Below are 18,936 nucleotides of genomic sequence, written 5' to 3' on the forward strand. Positions count from 1 at the left end.
CCCCCTGACCCACTGTGCGACGAAAATTTTGTCCAAAAACTTCCTCCCCTGACCCACTGCGCGACGAAAATTTTGTCCAAAAACTTCTACCCCTGACCCACTGTGCGACGATCAGCATGTCCAAAAACTTTCTCCCCGACTCACTGTGCGGCCCTGCTCCGGCCGGCTCCCCTCATGCCGCGCACCCACCCGCCTAAAACTTTTAGTCCAGGCATAATAGATCAAAAATCGGCGATTAGAAAAAAAAATTATATACAGAATGATCCAGACCACCCGTCCACTATCATTTTCTCGAAAACGGCGGAGATGGAGCTTCGGGACCAAAACTTTCACAGGGTGAATCGACCCCAAAGAATCGAATGAAAACAATTTCAGCCCCCCAAAATGGCCCCTTGGGGGGTTTTGGGGGTGAACCCCCCCCCCCCCGTTTCTCGCAATTTTCAAACAGGAAGGGTATGTTTTGACTTTGGATTCGGAATCTACGGTAAAAAATAAGAACATTTTATCCTTTGCACTTTTTCCCTACACCCCCATTTTTTGGAGTTATGGGGCATTTTCGGGCCTTTTTGGGGCGATTTTCAATTCGATGCTGTAAGCGGCCAAATTATCCAAATTTCCAAATCTAAAAATCCCTTGAGAGGAGAGGTCAATACCTTTTTATTGATGTGCCACATGACCCCTGTTGCTCCAAAATTTTGGGGGCCACGACCCCCCAAAAATTTTGGCGCATGGCCTGTTTTCTCAATTTTTTTTTTGCCCCTTATTTTATCCTAAAATAAACGGCTTCTTATGGGGGAAATGGGGTTCTTCAGTAATTTGGAGCGAACAGGCCTTGCACCATATCAATTCTACGTAACTTTTCGCGTAGAATCCAAATCTGAATACAAAACATACCCTTGCCATTTGAAATTTTCGACTTACGGCCCTCCAAAGCCCCAAAATTTTTGGGGGGTCGTGGCCCCCAAAATTTTGGAGCAACAGGGGTCATAAGGCACATCAATAAAAGGGTATTGACCTCTCTTCTCAAGGGATTTTTAGATTTGGAAATTTGGATAATTTGGCCGCTTACAGCATCGAATGGAAAATCGCCCCAAAAAGGCCTGAAAATGCCCCATAACTCCAAAAAATGGGGGTTGAGGAAAAAAGTGCAAAGAATAAGATGTTCTCATTTTTTACCGTAGATTCCGAATCCAAAGTCAAAACATACCCTTCCTATTTAAAAATTGCGAGAAACGGGGGGGTCCCCCCCCCCCAAACCCTGGTGGTCTGGATCACCCTGTATAAGGTTTTATGTGCCCAAGTTATTCATTGGGGTGTCAGGGACTCCCAGCAAAAAGTCCCCAAGAATCCCCTGTACGCTCGACCCCCGCCCCCCCAAACCCCCCAAAAATCGACCTATCCTCGGTTTTTCTTAAATATCTCAAAGAGAATTGGTTTTAGGGAAAAATGAGCTGTTTAGTGAATGCAAGTTCATTCAATTTCCAATAAAAATGACTTCTATGAATTTTTTTGTAAAACGACTTTGAACCCCTCAAAATGGCCGCCGAAAAAACGGGCATTTACGGACATTTCAGTTTTTACCGAAAATGCCCATTTTTCTTTGAAACGGCTGCTCTTCCGTAAAAGTCAATGGCGGATTCTAAAAGAGCGTTGAAATTCACATCAGAAATGATATTGATCATTTTAGCATCACGGTCGGTCAACGGAAATATGATACATCGATGCTCTTCCGCCCATGCGTAACAAACCAAGTACTGGGTAGTTAAACATTTGCGGCCGGGGTTCTAATGACACTAAAATCATACTTTTTTCACTCGGGGGTCGTTTGTATTAGCCTTTTACACCCTCTTAGGACCATCATCGGAGGGAAGGGGGTAGTAATTGTTGGGGAAGGGGGGGGGGGTCACCCATTACCCTTCCTCCGCTGAGCCGCGCATCGGTTTAACATACAGGAACGATAAGCATGGTCCAAGCCCGCGAAGAAGTCGATGTGAAAAGATGAGGCCACGTTTTTTGTTTTGTCTTCGCATTATCGCATTTTGGAGGAATCATAGCTGCCAAATGACAGAAAAATGATGAATGCTAAAATACATGGCCCGAGGAGTGGAGGGACATTATACCTAGCAACGCCGGACGAGCCCTTCTTTATCTAGAACTTGGGGGGCTTATGTAGCTCGTTCACGGGCTTCAGTTACATAGAAATTCCCCTCTCGCCTCTCGTTGCCCCCCATCGAATTTATCCCGTGGGGCTCCTTCCTATGTTTTGCGATTTACGATTAGTTCGAGAACTGATCTCTAGCAGTTGCACGGACTTCCGGCCTCGATCCGCGTTGTGGCCGTGTCATTCTTATTCCAAGCATATTATATCTGCATATTTATTATCATATTATTAATATGCAGCGTCCGATTAATATACATCGGACTTTATCATGCAAATAAAAATATCGCAAGTTTGAACGAACATCGTTTCATCAGGTTAAAAAAAGGTGCAGTCACGGCTAAAAAAAGCAGTCTCGAAAATCTACCGCCGACAGAAGATGCCGCCAAATTGCACTGTTTTAGAGCATTCCTTCAAATTCAAACGTGGCTCGGTAATGCACTCTCGCCTTTCAATTGGGGTTGGAAATTGGATCCGCAGCTTACTCCTGTTCGAACCACTTTAGGGCCTACCAAGGGGTACGGACTTTTGGGACACTCTGTATTTTTTATGGGAGACATGAAAAAAGTCTGAGATATCCAGCTGAATTCTGAAATGAGTCTTTTTCTCTACTAAAAAACGATGAAATGCTTCAGGATATCAGCTAGGATGAAGGTGAGGATCAGGGTCAAGACAATGAAGAAAATGAAGGACACGACAATGTGTGAGATTCGGGCGAGTTCCTTATTTTGGTGGAATTAATTTTATTTCACATATGATCTAAATCGGCTTATGTTCAAAAAAATACTATTTATAACTTTAAAATGAGTAACTGTATCGCGTTTATGCGCCCCCCCCCCCCCACATCGTCCGCATTTATGGTGCTGGAAAAGTTCGCCAGCGGGACGCTTGCCGCGCGAGAAGCCCCATGAGGTGTGTCGCGCCAACTTTGAACGACTGTAGCGCGGCAGGAACTCATATCCCCAGGATGATCTTGGGCTCATTTTAAATCTTGAAGAGTCTAGATTTAAGAAATGATACATTTGATATCCTAACAACAATGCCCGAAAGCATAGGGTCGAAATTACGAAAACAAGGCCGAAAATAAATGGGATTCACATCGAAAAATCATCTGAACTTGGTCAAAAATCAATTTTTCTCAAATTCAACGACTTCAAAATGCGGTGTTCTTTACGCTTCATTCAACGCAAAACAGAAAATTACAATAACTTGTACCGTTCAAAAGTTACAAGCATTCAAAAATTTGAACTTTGAACCCTCCCCCCTCCCATTCCCCGGGGTTTAGGGCAAAAAACCCGTCTATTTTCGGGCTTCTCAGATGAGCCTCTATCAGCCCCCAAATATATGACACGATTCCCCAAGGGAACCAAAAACGCAGATTTTGAATAGTGTCCTTTAGAGTACCTATAATATAGCATGTCGAAAATTTTGAGGTTAGGTGATGGAGCTCTTGGACCCATGAATTTAAATTATCCAGAGTGATTTATAATCACAATTGTTGGGAACTATCGTAGGTAAAGCAAGTATTTGACTCGGTTTTTGCATAAAGTTACTCATTTTTGCGGAAGAATGTTTCCTCATGAATTTTCTTGTCCATTTTCGTTTGATATTGGAGTCTAAAGATTGACAGTGACATTTCTCGTTTTCAAAGGTTACCCACCTTTTTGGGCCCTAAGAGCTACATATTTCGAGCTGTCCATACTCTCCCTAGACAGGGTGTAACAAAAGTCCGTCCCACCCCTGCTAACTTTTGAACGAATTGAACTGGGGAAATGAAACTTCCGGAATGTTCCTATCTCAAAGGGGACCATCTTTTGGGAGGGTCAAAATTTTGCCCCCCCCCCCTTAGGAGGGGGGCGGGGGACTAGGGCGAGTCAAAAAACATCGACTTTCGAATTTCAAAAACGTATAGGGGGGAAAAGTTGCGTCTAGGCATCAAACTAAAGTGTACCAAAGCGTTCCTCGAAAAAAAAAATTTCTTGGGGTGCCTCTTCAGCAGTTCGTGTCAAAAAATCACGTGATTCAAGTTGTTTTCCCCGATTTCATCGCACTATTTAAGCATAATAAAGATTCGCTAGAGCCCTGGTTTTTGGAGTATTAACTCACTACTAGTAGTCATTTAAGGGGTGCTAATTAGTTTTTAGATCAACATATTCTTTGTGCCCCCCACATGCCCTTAAAAATGCAAAAAAACGCGATTGCGGCCGAATGCGCCTCGCATAATATTTCAACGATTTTGTCGATTTTTTTAGGTGATTTGGCAACCACGTAAAAAGTCAATTTTCGGTTTTTAGGAACCATTAATACATATACATGATTAGGGAGAAATATTACTTTTTCGAATGCGGACGGTTTTTCCCCCATTTGCGAGCTCACAGTTAGGCCGAATCGCTCGATTTGGCCGAAAACACATCGATTTTCGCTATTTTTTTGCACAACTTGGCAAGCATGTAAAAAATTGGGCTTTCACTTTTCGCAGACTCTTTTCATAGTAGAATAAGAGGATATAATAATTATTTTGCTGGATGATGTTTTTGTACCTCTGCAGGGCCCTTACCAAGCCAGAAAAACACGATTTTTAGCGACTTTTCAGCGATTTTTGACGATGTTTTTCAGGGACTTGGCAACCAAGCAAAAATTTGATCCTTCAATTTTCAGTGACTCTTTTCATGGCAGAATAAGATCCCGTAAAAAGTTTTTTGTTCAGGTCATTCTTTGTACCTCCTCAGGGGCAAGAAAAAGATGACTCTTGACTCCCATTCATCACTTTAAAAACCTTAAATATTTTAACTCATTTGTTTAGGTATTAAACTTTTATTGCTAATTAAACGTTTATTAATTCAAAAACTTCATACTTTACCATTGTTCATTTTAATTTTAACTTTAACTTAACTTTACGTTTTTTTTTTAATTTAAATCAGGCAAAGTAACAAATTTAACCTTCCATGAATTAAATATTAAAATACAATAATTAAATAAAACTAATAATAATAATTAATAATGTTGAATGATAAATTAAATCACTAAAATTTAATAATTAAATATTTTGTGAACTCTCGTATCAATTACAGCTTACAGCTCATATACGTAAACAAAAGAGTTAAAATATTTAAGGTTCTTAAAGTGATGAATGAAAGTCAAGAGTCATCTTTTTCTTGCCCCTGAGGAGGTACATTTTCAAAAAAATCATGACTCCGGTTAAAATTATCGGAAAGGAAAAAACAAAACAGGAAAATTTACCAAATTGTGTCCGCTTTGAAGTATCAATTGCAGAAATCACTTCGAACTAATTTTAAGGGAGGGGGGGGGGGGGTTCGGACCCCCAAATACGTCAATTCAAAGGTCATTCAATTTTTCCGCGAAATAAGCCAATTTCCCCTAGATTTGCCTCCACATTATCTCAGTAAGGTCAACAAGCAGTGAACTGCAACACAATGTGTTGATAAGGCGCATCATTAACTCGCACATATCAACCCCTTTAGTTTTCATTTACAGAGATTTCAAAATAGGCAAGCAGCACAGTAAGAGAAATTACGATCCAGTACTGCGAGGTCAACGATGAACCTTGACGAGACCGTGTATTGTAAATGTAGAAACTACTCGAACGAATTTTTTTTTGATCTGCCAAAAGCAAAATCTTACCAGATTCTTGAGGAAAAGTACTACGGAATAATTTAAGCGAAGAAAGGAAAAATTCTGTCGAACTCCTGGAAGATAAAGTCTATTTAAAGGTATTTTGGGGCTATAATACCCAAATCACCGTTAGTATAAATCCCGTTATATTATTGAAAAGAAATTGACTCGATATAAATGCAATTGCATTAAATATGTCTTGATTTTGTTATTTTAAACGTCTTTCCATGCAAAGAAGTTCAACCATGTCCATGCTTTATTCATTCATGAATCGAAAGTAAGAAATCTACTTCCCGAAAATCTACCGATTTGCCGTAGAATATCGCAGAAACTTGATATGGTCGATTCACCCACTCGTTGAATTTACGAATCAATTTCGTGAATGCACATATGTAAAAGCCAATATGCTATAGTCATTTTGGGTGCATTTATTTTTCATGAAACAATAATAAGTAATTTCAATCCCGAAAAACCATAGGCTCTCAAGAAATCACCTCATGGCTAAAACTGGTGGTATTAATGTTTGAAGGCTTAAAATAATCGTATTCAAGAAACTAAGGCATTAAACTATGGAGTCAATTTCTTTTTAATAATATAACGGGATTTACTACCGTTAATTCAGCTATTATAGCCCCAGAATACTTTTAAAGCACCTTTACGTTCCATGTAGAATCTCGACGGAATTTATTTACTTATTTATTTATTTATTTATTTTTTTTTTTTTTTTTTTTTTTGCTTAAACGACTCAAGAGACACTGTAGTTAAAAATATGCAGAATTTTCGATCTGGACATATAAAAAGTGTTTAACTCGTTGAGGCACACTGTGTATTGTATAGAGTACTGCTGCTATTCTGCCGTGCTAAGGAAAAACGCCGTATGAGCCTTCAGGCGTTGCCAAATTTCCTCAAGCAAATAACTAATTTATAGGAACATTTTTGAATATTTTTCTACCTATTTCTCAAATAATTTTTTTTTGTAATTTGATCTAAAGTGTCTGCAATTTTCAAAGGAAAAAATGTATAATTTTCCTCAAAAATAAACATTTTATTGAAGGAAATTTGGTCACTATCGAAAGCTCATACGGCGTTCCCCTTGTCTTCAGGTCAATCTTACAAGGAAGCCCCTTGCAAGAGGCCATTTTTTTGTAATTACTCCCAATTTTTTTTTCGTTATATAATGGAATTGCTTGTCAAATTCTGAGATCAATTATATTTAATTGTAATTTATACATTTCTTCCCCCCCCCCCCCTTCATTTTATTTTTTGCATCGGGAGGTCGAGGTTTTGTTGATTTTTTCGGATTTCGAATACTGTAACTTCTCTTCTATTTGGCCGATTTTCATGAATGAGACCTCTTTTAATTCGTGTTTTGACGGAGAGAAAAGAAAAAATTGCTAAAAACGCGCGAAACAATTTTTTTTAAAAATTGGGCGAATCCTAGCGTGACGGTGAAAGGGTTAATTAAGCGTAAGTAATGGGGCGAGGGTCTCGGCCGCGGCGGGACCCAAGTCCATTGTTATCCGACGAGCACCGATGAGATGCCGACGCAGTGATCAGGCGCGTGGGGAGGAGAGGGGTAAGTGGATTCCTGTATGAGCCATGTTTAACAAATGGTTTACTGAGTCTCGAGGCTCATCACAGATTGCGATTACGGATGCACTGGCTGGCCTCGGCTATTAGAGCAGTGGTACCAAATTTTGAAAAGCATAACAGGGGTGTGGAGATCTGTCAAAGCAACGTTTTGAACAAAACGGAGTCTCCTTTGAGATAGGAACATTCCCAAACTTTCATTTCCCAAGCTCAATTCGTTCAAAAGTTAGCAGGGGTGGGACGTACTTTTGTTACACCCTGTATAGGTACTCGAGTGTCCTTTGGTAAACTTAAACTCGACTTCGAGAGCTGATTCTCAAAATTTGATTTTTTTTTTTGTCCATTGGTGGAACATTAATTGAGGTTTATTAAAGTTCGAGTAAAATAACAAGGGTTCGCTCCTTCGACTGCCTGTATTTTCAGTACCGTTTACTCAATGTTAACCATTCCGGTGCCTATTAAAAGCTCTTGAAACGGTCTTTCCACGTAAGAGCACCAAATTTGATTTAAACTTGGTTTTTCTTTGAAAGTATTATTAAGTCTAAAATTGAAGTACCCATCTCAAAAAGGGGTTCATAGAATCCTACAAATTTTCTTCTGAAGGTCGTTTATACCTGTATCTACATACGTGCCAAAAATCAAAGTGGAGACTTGGTGGAGCCAAGAGATATGGTCAAAAAAGCTGTTTCATAAAATTCAACCCATTTGAGTGATTTATTAAAGTTCTGGAATGACTTGTTTTGAGACCATTTTATCAAGACAAATACTCTCAATAATGCACTTTTTTCCGAGTTTTCCGAGTTTTCCAGGTCAGAATTTACAGAATTTCTGATTAAAATCTTTGCACTGAGGTCTTGGGCTGCTTGACACGATAAATTTCTTCTAATTCTTTCGAAAAGTTAAATTTTGAAATTGAAGAGAAAGAAAAAAGATTTGTCAAGATTCACTTTCTCCGATAGAACTTCACCAAAAAAGAAAAAGAAAAAAAATATTTATTTGCCGTTCATCAATACTTAAGAGCTATTCACACAGCAGAGAAATCCATCATTTTATCAAGGTCTGTCTGGTTTCAGTAGATGCGGGTCCATCAAGTAATGGAAATAAAATTCTACCCTTATCGACGGCGTAAGTCTGCAACCACGTATCTCGTTTGAGGGGTTTGAAAATCTCTGCCTCTAAATTATGATTTTAAAGGAGAACACATTGACATCATTTCTTGAAGTTTTTGCAGAATTTTTTTCGCACAGAGAAGAAAAATCACGGCAGTTTTAAAGAATTTCCGTTCAGCAGTTTTTCCTTTAAAAAATAAAGAATGACAGGAAGCCTGCGACGTTGCAAACCAAAAAATGTGGTTGCGGACTTATACCATCGTTTTTGTGTATATTATGCTGTATTTGACTAGGGGGCCATGTCCCAAGAGCGTTTCGGCCCTCTAAGGTCCGCTTCGCAGATCTCTCATGCATTAATCTAGCATGCAATAAGACAAAGCTGTACATAAAAAATTTCCATCGGCTACTATATTAACGCTTATGGGGTGGTGTAGTTCATTTCTTTTCAGTACCTACTTCCTGAGGACAGAGATCAAATAAAAAAAAAGATGATAAATTCTCAGAATTATCAAGGACGTCAATTATAATTGAGGCATTTTTCAGTAAAAGGGCGTTTGAGATTCCCAATGCTACTACGATTGTGCAATGTGGTTCTCTAGTTGTAGGTAACTTGTCCGACAGTTCTGCGAAGAGTCTTTCCTCACTATTGTAAGGAGGTACCTAAGTTGATTGTTAATGAATTTTATCTGCCACAATCGCTATAAAAAATTGCACCATTTCAGCAGCAATGCAAGCCTAAATCGCCCTTCTATCAAAAAATGCTTCAATTACCTACATTGTACAATGAGAAAGAAAACAATTTTGTGAAGAGAACTTCATGAGTCACTGAAAACATCTCTGACATCACAGATAAATAAATTAAAGTCAAAATTGAAGAAGAAACTAAGTACTTGAGAGCACAAGGTAGCACTAAAGGACGAGTTGCTAAGTCGCAAGGAAAAATTGCCTGAAATAGTCGGAGGAGAAAGTGGCAATGAGACATTAGGGATAGCGGAAAAAAGTTAGAGAGGGAGCAGGTGGTGGAGTGAGAGCCCTGTGTGATTGAGATAGAGGATTGAGTAGGCGCAGAATGTGCAAGGAGGGGTAGCAGACGCAATAGAGTATGATGTGTTCCCATTCACAAAACTTCCATCCATAGCCTCTTAATCGACAAATTTTTAGCGTAGGCTGCAAATGACCCCCATTATGCAGTGTATACATACCTTCATCATTTGCCATATTTTGGTAAGCTGATAGATTGAAAGCCCACTGGGTGGCATGAACATAATCGTTGTTCATTGTTGGGTAAAGTACAATCTAGACTTGAAAAAGGAACAAGAAAAGGCAATTAATGACAATTAAAACATTTTTAACTACTTCCAAAGAACACAAATCCAACCTTAAAAAGTAAACTAGGGTATTTGCCAGTCAACATATCAGGGTGGTTTCAAGATAACTGAAATAGCTTTGTCGCCAAGACAGACAACACATTTTTCAGTCATATTTTTAGGCCTTGTCTCCACGGGACGTTTTCATGGGATTTTTCCCAAGTTCAAATCGCAGGAATGAAACTTCTGGGATTTTTCCCAGTTACCGTCTCCACGGGACGGGGCTTATACAGTCCTGCGACTAGTTTGCGCGGGAAGATAAATTAGTTATAGTCGAGTATTTAACCGGGATTAAAATAATAATTGCACTCAATTGACAATCAGACACATTATTTTAACTAAACAAACATGAACAATGCAGTAATGAATAAAATATCGCATAATTCGTTTTCACTTCTTTTTCTTCTCTCAGTGGGTCCTAGGGGTACAAGTACCATACTTGGTACTGGGAAAAATATTGATTAAGTCAATATTTTTCCCAACTTCGTAAGTGGGATTTTTCCCTGGGACAAATCTTGCGAAACGGCTCGTGGAGGCAAGGCCTTAGTAGTATTGATAATCGCTCAAGTTTTTTTCTCGCTCAAGTAATCTTCACAGGGTTACAGGGTTGCGTATTGTAATGCTTTCTAATCATTTATTGCTCTACTTCTCAATTAATATTATGTAAATTCTGAAACTGTGCTGTCTGTTACGCGGTAAAAAGTCAGCGTAACAGACAACACATTTTCCGCCATACATAAAATAAAATTGAAAAGTAGACCAATAAATGTTTGAGAAGCAATATAACACGTAACCCTGTGTAGATGAATACAAAAAAATTTGAGTGATTATCATTAATACTAAAAATATGACCGAAAAATGTGTTGTCTCTTACAGCAACAAAACTATTCCAGTTTTCGTGAAACCACCCATCATTACTTTATTTCATTGCTGCTGAAGTCTTGAGGTGATAATTCAGCATTTCAGAATTTTGGAGTGCTTATATTCCAATTACATACTTTCACAATACTTGACTTTTACAAAATCAATCCTTACTGTAGTATCATCATGACTGCCAGGCCATCAGGTCAAATGAAATGAATTCTTGGCCACTATTCCTACATATAGGTATATTTCCAGGATTGTTCGAGGAACCTCACACCCCCCTTACAGGATTTTATGCCCAAACTGAAGTCCCATTTCCTTGGCACATTGAACTGGTCTATGGATCCTCGCGCCGAATTTCGATGGCACTTTTACACAGAAATGCAACATCAGTTGATGAGCCCGAAATGAACAACCAGATGATCAGAGACAGACCTAGGTGCAGTTGAAACTCGTCGAAAGAATACTTAAGTATTGGTAGAAGGACCAACAGATTTCGGCTCTGGTTCGAATAACACACCAGACCCGCAATTGTACAGGCCACCATTTTCGCACAGTTCATGACAGAAGATTCAGTATTGGGCTACAACGGTGAAACAAGGGCTGTGATAATGAGTCCAAGAGATCCCTTCACCTCTGGGCATTGAAGAGCAGGACGCATGTAGTTTGCAAATAACCCAAGGAGTGTCTGCCTACTCATCTGTCACTTATTTTTGACTATTATTAAGCCAGTTGGTGAGAATGCCTCCTTGCTTAGCATCCCTCGCTTTTACCCAGCCTCTGCTTGCGTGCTGGGAGGAGGGGTCTCTGTAACTAATTATCGTCGCATTCTAGTATTGAGAATTGGTGTGGGCACCAAGTCCTAAGGAAGGTGTGCAAAGTTCGTTCTTATATCTAATTGGCCCAGATTTTGCTTTGTGTAAGTGAAATCTAGCAAAGCAAACATTTAAGAGGAAAAAACTATCCAACAGCGCACCAAATGCTGTTCTACAACGTCACATTAAGGCTGATAAATGCAGTGATATTACCTGCATTATACGATGAAGATAATCAAGCAAAATATTATCTAAATTTTAGGGGAGGAATCCAAGATCCAAGGTAATACCATCTACCCATCTAAGTAGGGATTGTCCAAGGGTGATAGACCGGCCAAAAACAGTACTTAGGTAATGAATTGCTGATCATCACAGTGGATAAGGGCTAACGTGTGTGTTGTTTACTAGAACGTGCCCGGTATCCCAAAAATATTAAATGTTCGGAGACTTTCTTGGTTCACGTTTCAGCTGTAAAAATTTCGCTGTAAAAATACTGACTTACGTTAGAGCTAAAACTTCATGTCTCAGGACACAGGTCAGGTGGTGTCATAGAATCGGAGAAAACATTATTCATCATTCTATAGTGGAGTGGTGAAAATGGGTGTATCAAAATATTACAGAGAGTATGGAAGGTTAGAGCAGGGCTGCCAGAAACGGGACTTGAGAAAGTGCACAGAATTTGAGTCCAAAGTACAAAATAATCCGAAATTTTGGGGGAAAGTACAAAATAATCCGCGAGAAAGAAAGTACACAAATAGTACACATTTTTTTCAAATATACACAAAAGCACGCCAAAAGTACTTGGAAGTCTACAATTTGATCCCACGATTGAGTAGAATTAGGTAGAATCAACCATTGAATAACAGAGAGGGATTTCTGCGGGAATTTTAGCCTAATAAATTATTTGCGCCACTAATTCGGCGGGAAATTTTAAAAATCCTTTGAAAACTCGAGATTATTTCCTAATTTTGAAAAAAATTGTACACAGAGTACACAAAATTCGGCGAAAGTACACAATTAATCCGAATTCTGAAAAGTACAAAATAATCCAAAACGAAAATCGATAGTACACGTGTGTACCGAAAGTACACGTTCTGGCAGCCCTGAGTGAAAGCTTGCAGCCAACTAAACGGCAAGGAACAAAAATCTATAACTTTGAGAGAAAAAAATTGAAAACTCGAGATTATTTCCTAATTTTGAAAAAAATTGTACACAGAGTACACAAAATTCGGCGAAAGTACACAATTAATCCGAATTCTGAAAAGTACAAAATAATCCAAAACGAAAATCGATAGTACACGTGTGTACCGAAAGTACACGTTCTGGCAGCCCTGGTAGAGCATGTTAGAGGCCCGACTGGATAGGCAAGGCGGATAAAGAATGGTGGTCGCATTTGGCTTTTGGCTGCCATCTTGAAGCGTTGTGACGTCAGGAGGGTACGGGTTTTGCCGTGCAATCCGAGGTCGAGTTGGGTTGAGTCGGCCCCCCCGGCCTCGGCCAGCCCATGTACCCGATACTGTGTGACGTCCAGAGGGTACGAAATGCGACCACCATTCTTTATCCGCCTTGCTATGACTGCTATTTGACAGCTTTATTACAAGGCGGATAAAGAATGGTGGTCGCATTTCGGGGGTTGGGAGCCCAAGTATAACTAACCTCAATCTCCATTTCTGTTGCGTCTTGCCCATAAGGATTACATGTGAAAATTTCAACCTTTGTAAACTTTCATATTTTTGAGGTTTTCTTTCAAAGTTCCTATTTTTTGATTAAAGAAAACCTTTTGAGGTGCGATTGTTCAGCAATCTTTTCATTGCTATCACTTTATTCAACAATATTCGGCAAAATGTGGGCAGCGTTTGACATGGGTTTAGATGGCAGCCTGCTGTGTGAGCCCAAGTAAACCTAACCTATATCAACTTCAAAACGTTCCGGGTCTCTGACACTGGTCAGCCATTGGCCATTCTAGAGGTGTAGTTCGTTGATTTTGGCTGCCATCTTGAAGCGTTGTGACGTCAGGAGGGTACGGGTTTTGCCGTGCAATCCGAGGTTGAGTCGGCCCCCCCGGCCTCGGCCAGCCCATGTACCCGAATGTCATAGAGAAAAAAAAGGAGGTGTTTGCATCTTAAGGATTTGTACCCACCTACGTCATCAATGTAAACAAGACGCTCGTTGAGGGTTATGTTGACGCTGTAAAAACGGACCATAATGTTCGATTTTTTTACTTAAATCAACTCTTTATTTAATTTCAAGCACTTTTTATAGAATGACTTTTTCCCTTAAATTACACCATTTCCAAGAAAATCGACAGGATAAAAACGTCGCTGTACCCAATGACGTCATCAAAGCTATAGATACTCTATGAAAAATTCCAAGATGCCCGAAATGCAAACACCTCCTTTTTTTTCTCTATGCCCGAATGTACCCGATACCGTGTGACGTCCAGAGGGTACGAAATGCGACCACCATTCTACCATTCTTTATCCGCCTTGGCTTTATTATTCTATGCTTTGACCTTGACTACATTGTTTGATTAGAATTCGAGCACTACAGCATTGTTCTATAATTTAGTTTTGAAGAATAGAAACTTATCCTCTCCTTGAATAATGTCACCGCAACCTTTTGAACATCTGAAGGAGCCCATCAAATACCTGACTGATCCCAAATTGGTTGCACTTAAAAATAAACGAAGAGAAGAACTACGAGAGGAATTTTTCAGGAAGAAATTGAGTCCATATTCTGTTCATCAGGAAGGGTCACTCGTGAGTAAACCTACTCCCTGACTTACTCAATATTCAAATGAATGGCCTAAGGCAGCATCACTTTTCTATTTTCGCAGATAATGCCATTAACGTTTCTTACCCAATCTCATTGCCAACAATTCTTTATCGCCCGTAGTCTGACTGTTGAAATTTTTTTTGGTGTCCAGTTAAGGTGCTCCGTCAAGCTCTCGGGCGTGTTGGAACTGGCATGGGATATATTGCTTGGTTGTGTCAAAAATCTCGACAGGTCTTGAATTTTTAGCCAGATAAAGGATGACTGTCCCTGTGCTTATGCCCAATAATCATTTTAAACCAAATAATTGGCTAATTTCAGAGAAATGAAAGCAGAATCCTGTTTGGAGAAGCACCTCACATTCTACAGTTTTATTTCTGTAGTATCGAATGCGAGGTGTTCTTCCAAACAGGATTCTGCTTTCATTTCTCTGAATTTTGCCAATTTTTTGGTTTTGAAATGATTTTCTAGGCTCATGCGTAAGGGTTTTTATCCTATTTAATTCAAATCTGCCAAGATTTTCACCCAATTGATGTGACGTATCACTTGCCAGTCCGATCACGTCGGAAAGCTTGACGGATCACCTCAAGACAAGATTAAGGAAAATGGAGTCTTGTGAGGGGACAATGCAGCAGGTCGTATGTTTTGTTGTGCTGACGAACGCTGGGATTTGAAGGAATGGATAAGGTATTGGTAACTCAAGAGGTGCATCTAGCTTTTTGTTTTTACATCCTCTATTGGTATGACAAGATGCACAGCTCAGAGCACAGACCAATCACATAACTCCATTCTCCTGAATCTTGTCTCATCCAGTTGACACACAAAAGGACCCCGCACACCTCTTATGGGAACCTGCACCATGACCGATTGCCTTCTGACTTATGTTTTTCGATTCTCCTCAAGATGCTGATCAAAAGTTATAATTGCGCCAACTTTCTACGATGCACCGTTTTCGCGAAAAACCTAAGAGAAGATTCAATTATTCGGCGATTAAAAGCCAGAAAGATTCCTTATTTCAGTACTCGAGTGAACAAATCAGGGGAACTCCCGCACTGAGCGGCAGTCTTATCTCGGATCCCGCTCGCCGTTTTGCTCGACCATCCAAATCAGATTCTTGAGGAGCATAAGAACAGGAAAGTCTGAACGTCTACCGGGCGAGTGCGGGAGAGAGATAGCCTCTGAGTCGGCAGGTACAGATAAGAAGACGGACAAGCGCTACGTTTTTTCCTTATTTACATCGGGCCTGTCCTCAAATGCTTTGTTTTTTTTTATTCATAGTCGCCGAATAATTGAATCTTCTCTTAGGTTTTTTGCGAAAACGGTGCATCGTAGGAAGTTGGCGTAATTATAACTTTTGATCAGCATCTTGAGGAGAATCGAAAAACATAAGTCAGAAGGCAATCGGTCGTGGTGCAGCTTCCCATAAGAGGTGTGCAGGGTCCTTCCAGCAATCAGGCAACAAAATGATCGTATTTGACAGTTTTTCATCAACCTCAGAACAGGTTTTCGGAGACTGAGGAGACTAATATCTATACAATAAGCTCCGAGACCTCCTAATTTTGTGTAACTGGTAACGCTTAGTTCCAGCGTTCTACCGGGCCGATTTTCATGAATTTTGCGGCTATTGACAGGCAATTGTCTCTAGATTAGCCCGTTCTATTCAGTTTTTCAAAATATAACCCGGGTTTTATTATATTATGTGGTATAGTTGCGAATTCTCCCATTTAAACAATGTAAATTTATACTTTTTGTCTTAGTTCGTTTGAGCGTTCTACTGGCCCGATTTCCATGATTTTTGCGTAAATCGACAGGTAATTGGCCCTAGATGAGCCTGTTCTAATCAGATTCTGGAAATAGGACCCAGGTTTTTTAAAATCATGTTATAAAAGTGAGCGAATTTACAGAATGCTCCGGGACTGCTACCGCTATGCGCGGGAGGATGGGCAGTGGTCGAGGAGGTTGCGCAGTGGCTGAGTAGCCTGCGCATCATCTCTACTTATGAGCACAAGATTCGCCCCATCGTCTCAAGTTCAGCGATGGCCGAGTCGTCTAAGACGTCAGATGCGCCCACATGTTGCAAGATGTGGGTTCGATTCCTGACTCCGCAATTTCTTAATTATTACCTGATTATCATTGTTCGTTGTTTTACTGCAATGTCTCATTGATCAGTCATTCTAAAACGCTTCCTTTTGAATTCCAAAAAGTTTTTTTTTCTTCATTCATCAAAAACAAAAATCATTTCATTCTAAAGATAAAGTATACCTCATATCGTAATTTTTCAGGGGAAAAATAAAACCAACACTGGCAGGAGAGAAAAAATAGGGCCGCGAAGCGGCCCATTGATGGCGCGGAGCGTCTTCAGGGGGTTGGGCTGCGTAGCGGCCAGGGGGCATAGCCCCCTAGTATATTGTAACTTGTAAGGAAATAATATGCAATAGTTGTCTTTAGCCCTTAACGAAGACATTGAACCATGTTGGCTGTGCGTCCGGCTCGGCTAGTACTGGCGGAGCAAAGCAAGTCTCACGGAGCCCCACACGGAAAAAAATAAATTGCTGATTCAACAATTCAATTGCTAAAAACAGTGAGTGCAATGTTTCACCGTAGGTTTTACAACAAAAAAAATGCTACTCTAACCACATTGTAAACTAATTTATCCACGGGGGTGGTTAAAGTAGCATTTTTTTGTTGTAAAATATACATTGAAACATTTGCACTCACTGTTTTTCGCAATTGAATTGTTGAATCAGCAATTCAATTTTTTCACGTGCATGATGGGCGGGCGGGGAAGGGGAGAGAGCGTGTGTCCTAAGCACTCGAAGAGACTGCAGAGAGGCAATGGAGAATTCATGCCCGCGCTCGGTTTTTCACGAATATCTCGTTTAGAGTCCATTTTCAGACAAAATTCCTAAGAAGAAAAACTTTAGAACACATAATTTTACACCCGAATAGCATTGTTTCATGTTTCTGAACTAATTATTAACCGAGGAAAAAAGTCTTACAATCCGACAAAAATTCACTGAAGCCGCTACTGCGTATGCGCAGGTGTGCGCTATTGGGACACACTAACTCATCGATGCGGGTCGGCGCAAACTCTCATCGGCATGCGAATTTTCAAAAGTTGTCTCGCTTTCCGTAACACAGGATGCACGGTCTACGTGATTCAATGTCTTTGGCCCTTAAGAACTATTTTTGACAGTTTAAACTGGTTTCCAAATTTACTCGAGCTTTGAAGAAAATTAGTGTATTTTTTGTTCTATACTTGAGTGATTTTGGTTACAGTGTAAATTGTCAAAAATAGTTCTTAAGGGCTAAAAAGAACCAAGTATTTTATGTTATTTTCTTTCACGTTGTAAGATATATTAGCTTCCTCAACCTCAGAAGACCTGTTTTGAGGTTAATGAAAAACTGTCAAATACAATCATTTTGCTGCAAGCAGTGCGTCAAAACTAACTGCGCTGAGGCCCATCCCTTGTAGCAACGGATCGTGAAAAACTTGTAAAAAAAAATTGAAAACATTGTGAAATGAAGATGCGCAACATATACAGAACTCGTAAAGAACTCGTAAAAAAAAGTTCCCAGTTGACGAATTGGGAATCATTTCACGAGTTTTTTACGTAAAAAGCTTATGAAAAATAAGTGAGAAACTCATGTTAGATAATAGTGCTGCCACTGAAAATGATTTTTTACGGGTTACTGGAAAAAAAACCTTCTTAGACCAATGCAATGGTGCATTGACATAAGAGTCCTGGTTGCTTAAAAGCGGCGACAAGAAACATGCTTCTTGGATCTAGCATCCGAAAGTTGTTGAACCAAGAAACCTGGTTTCTTAATTTAAAATTCCATCGTTTCTTGGATCAAGATTTAAGATCAGGATTTCCAAAAGTTGATCAGGAGCGCACTCTACTTGTGAAGAGTACAAGTTTACTGTTCACACATCGTCAACTATTTAGTGGTTTATTCAGTACATACAAGTATTACACAAGTTAATTAGAGAGACAAGAGACATACATTAAACAAGTTAACTTGCCAATCGAGAGATGTTGCGGCGTAAAATCTCGAGCGGACCTGTGGAGATTCGAACACACGGCGCGCGGCGACTGGATTCACAGCCGAGCGCTCTACCAACTGAGCTATAGCTGCTGATGAAGAGTGAGGTCGAAATATCCCTACAAACCCTTCTAGGAGCGACTAGTAGTTATGCAGCTTGTTCTTCGTCCTTACTACTTCATTCAGAGCACTTAAACCTTTTCGAAACTAAAACTTTCTAAGTTTCATCCGCAAAGTTATTTTTCAGCCCTCGTATTTTGTCCTTTAAAATACCTAGAAAGTATGAATTATATAAAGCTACTGTACCGAGATTTCAACAGGTTCAATCCTGTCGCGTGACGTCACAGCATTATAGATGAAATTTCAGGTTTTAGGGGGTATTTATCGACGGATTTACTTGAAACTCTCTGACCGGGGGTACTTTTCGACGGGAAACTCGAATTTTTGGTCAGATTTTCAAAATTTCAAAATCCAAGATGGCGGCCGTGGCCTAAAATGCAAAGTCGGCTCCTGTTCGCTCGATTTTCGTGAAACTCGGTTGCCGGGGGTACTTTTCGACGGGAAATTCGAATTTTTGGTCA

At 39.9% G+C, this 18,936-nt stretch overlaps 2 protein-coding genes across 7 annotated transcripts in view; one reads left to right on the top strand and one right to left on the bottom strand.

The window, feature by feature from the left end:
• LOC109031989 (uncharacterized) overlaps positions 1 to 12,199 on the bottom strand; it is a 65,280-nt gene extending 53,081 nt beyond the window's left edge. Inside the window, exons 1-2 of one of the 4 annotated variants that reach the window (XM_019043862.2) lie at positions 12,039 to 12,199; positions 9,693 to 9,786 (exon numbers count right to left, since the gene is read on the bottom strand). In XM_019043862.2, coding sequence (XP_018899407.2) covers positions 9,693 to 9,768 — 76 coding nt within the window. In that variant the 5' untranslated portion in view covers positions 9,769 to 9,786; positions 12,039 to 12,199. Of the gene's footprint in view, positions 1 to 9,692; positions 9,792 to 11,749; positions 11,985 to 12,038 lie in introns of those variants that run through there. The other 3 variants (XM_019043861.2, XM_019043859.2, XM_072296487.1) reach the window with 3 other exon arrangements.
• Positions 12,200 to 14,036: 1,837 nt separating this feature from the next.
• ND-B15 (NADH dehydrogenase (ubiquinone) B15 subunit) overlaps positions 14,037 to 18,936 on the top strand; it is a 31,301-nt gene continuing 26,401 nt past the window's right edge. For all 3 annotated transcript variants that reach the window (XR_011899212.1, XM_072296492.1, XM_019043863.2), the window contains exon 1: positions 14,037 to 14,295. Coding sequence is in view for 2 of the 3 variants with exons in the window: in XM_072296492.1 (XP_072152593.1) it covers positions 14,140 to 14,295 (156 nt within the window). In the remaining variant the exon portion in view is untranslated. The remainder of the gene's footprint in view (positions 14,296 to 18,936) is intronic.

Source organism: Bemisia tabaci, chromosome 2 (assembly GCF_918797505.1).
Source record: "Bemisia tabaci chromosome 2, PGI_BMITA_v3".
NCBI lineage: Eukaryota > Metazoa > Arthropoda > Insecta > Hemiptera > Aleyrodidae > Bemisia > Bemisia tabaci.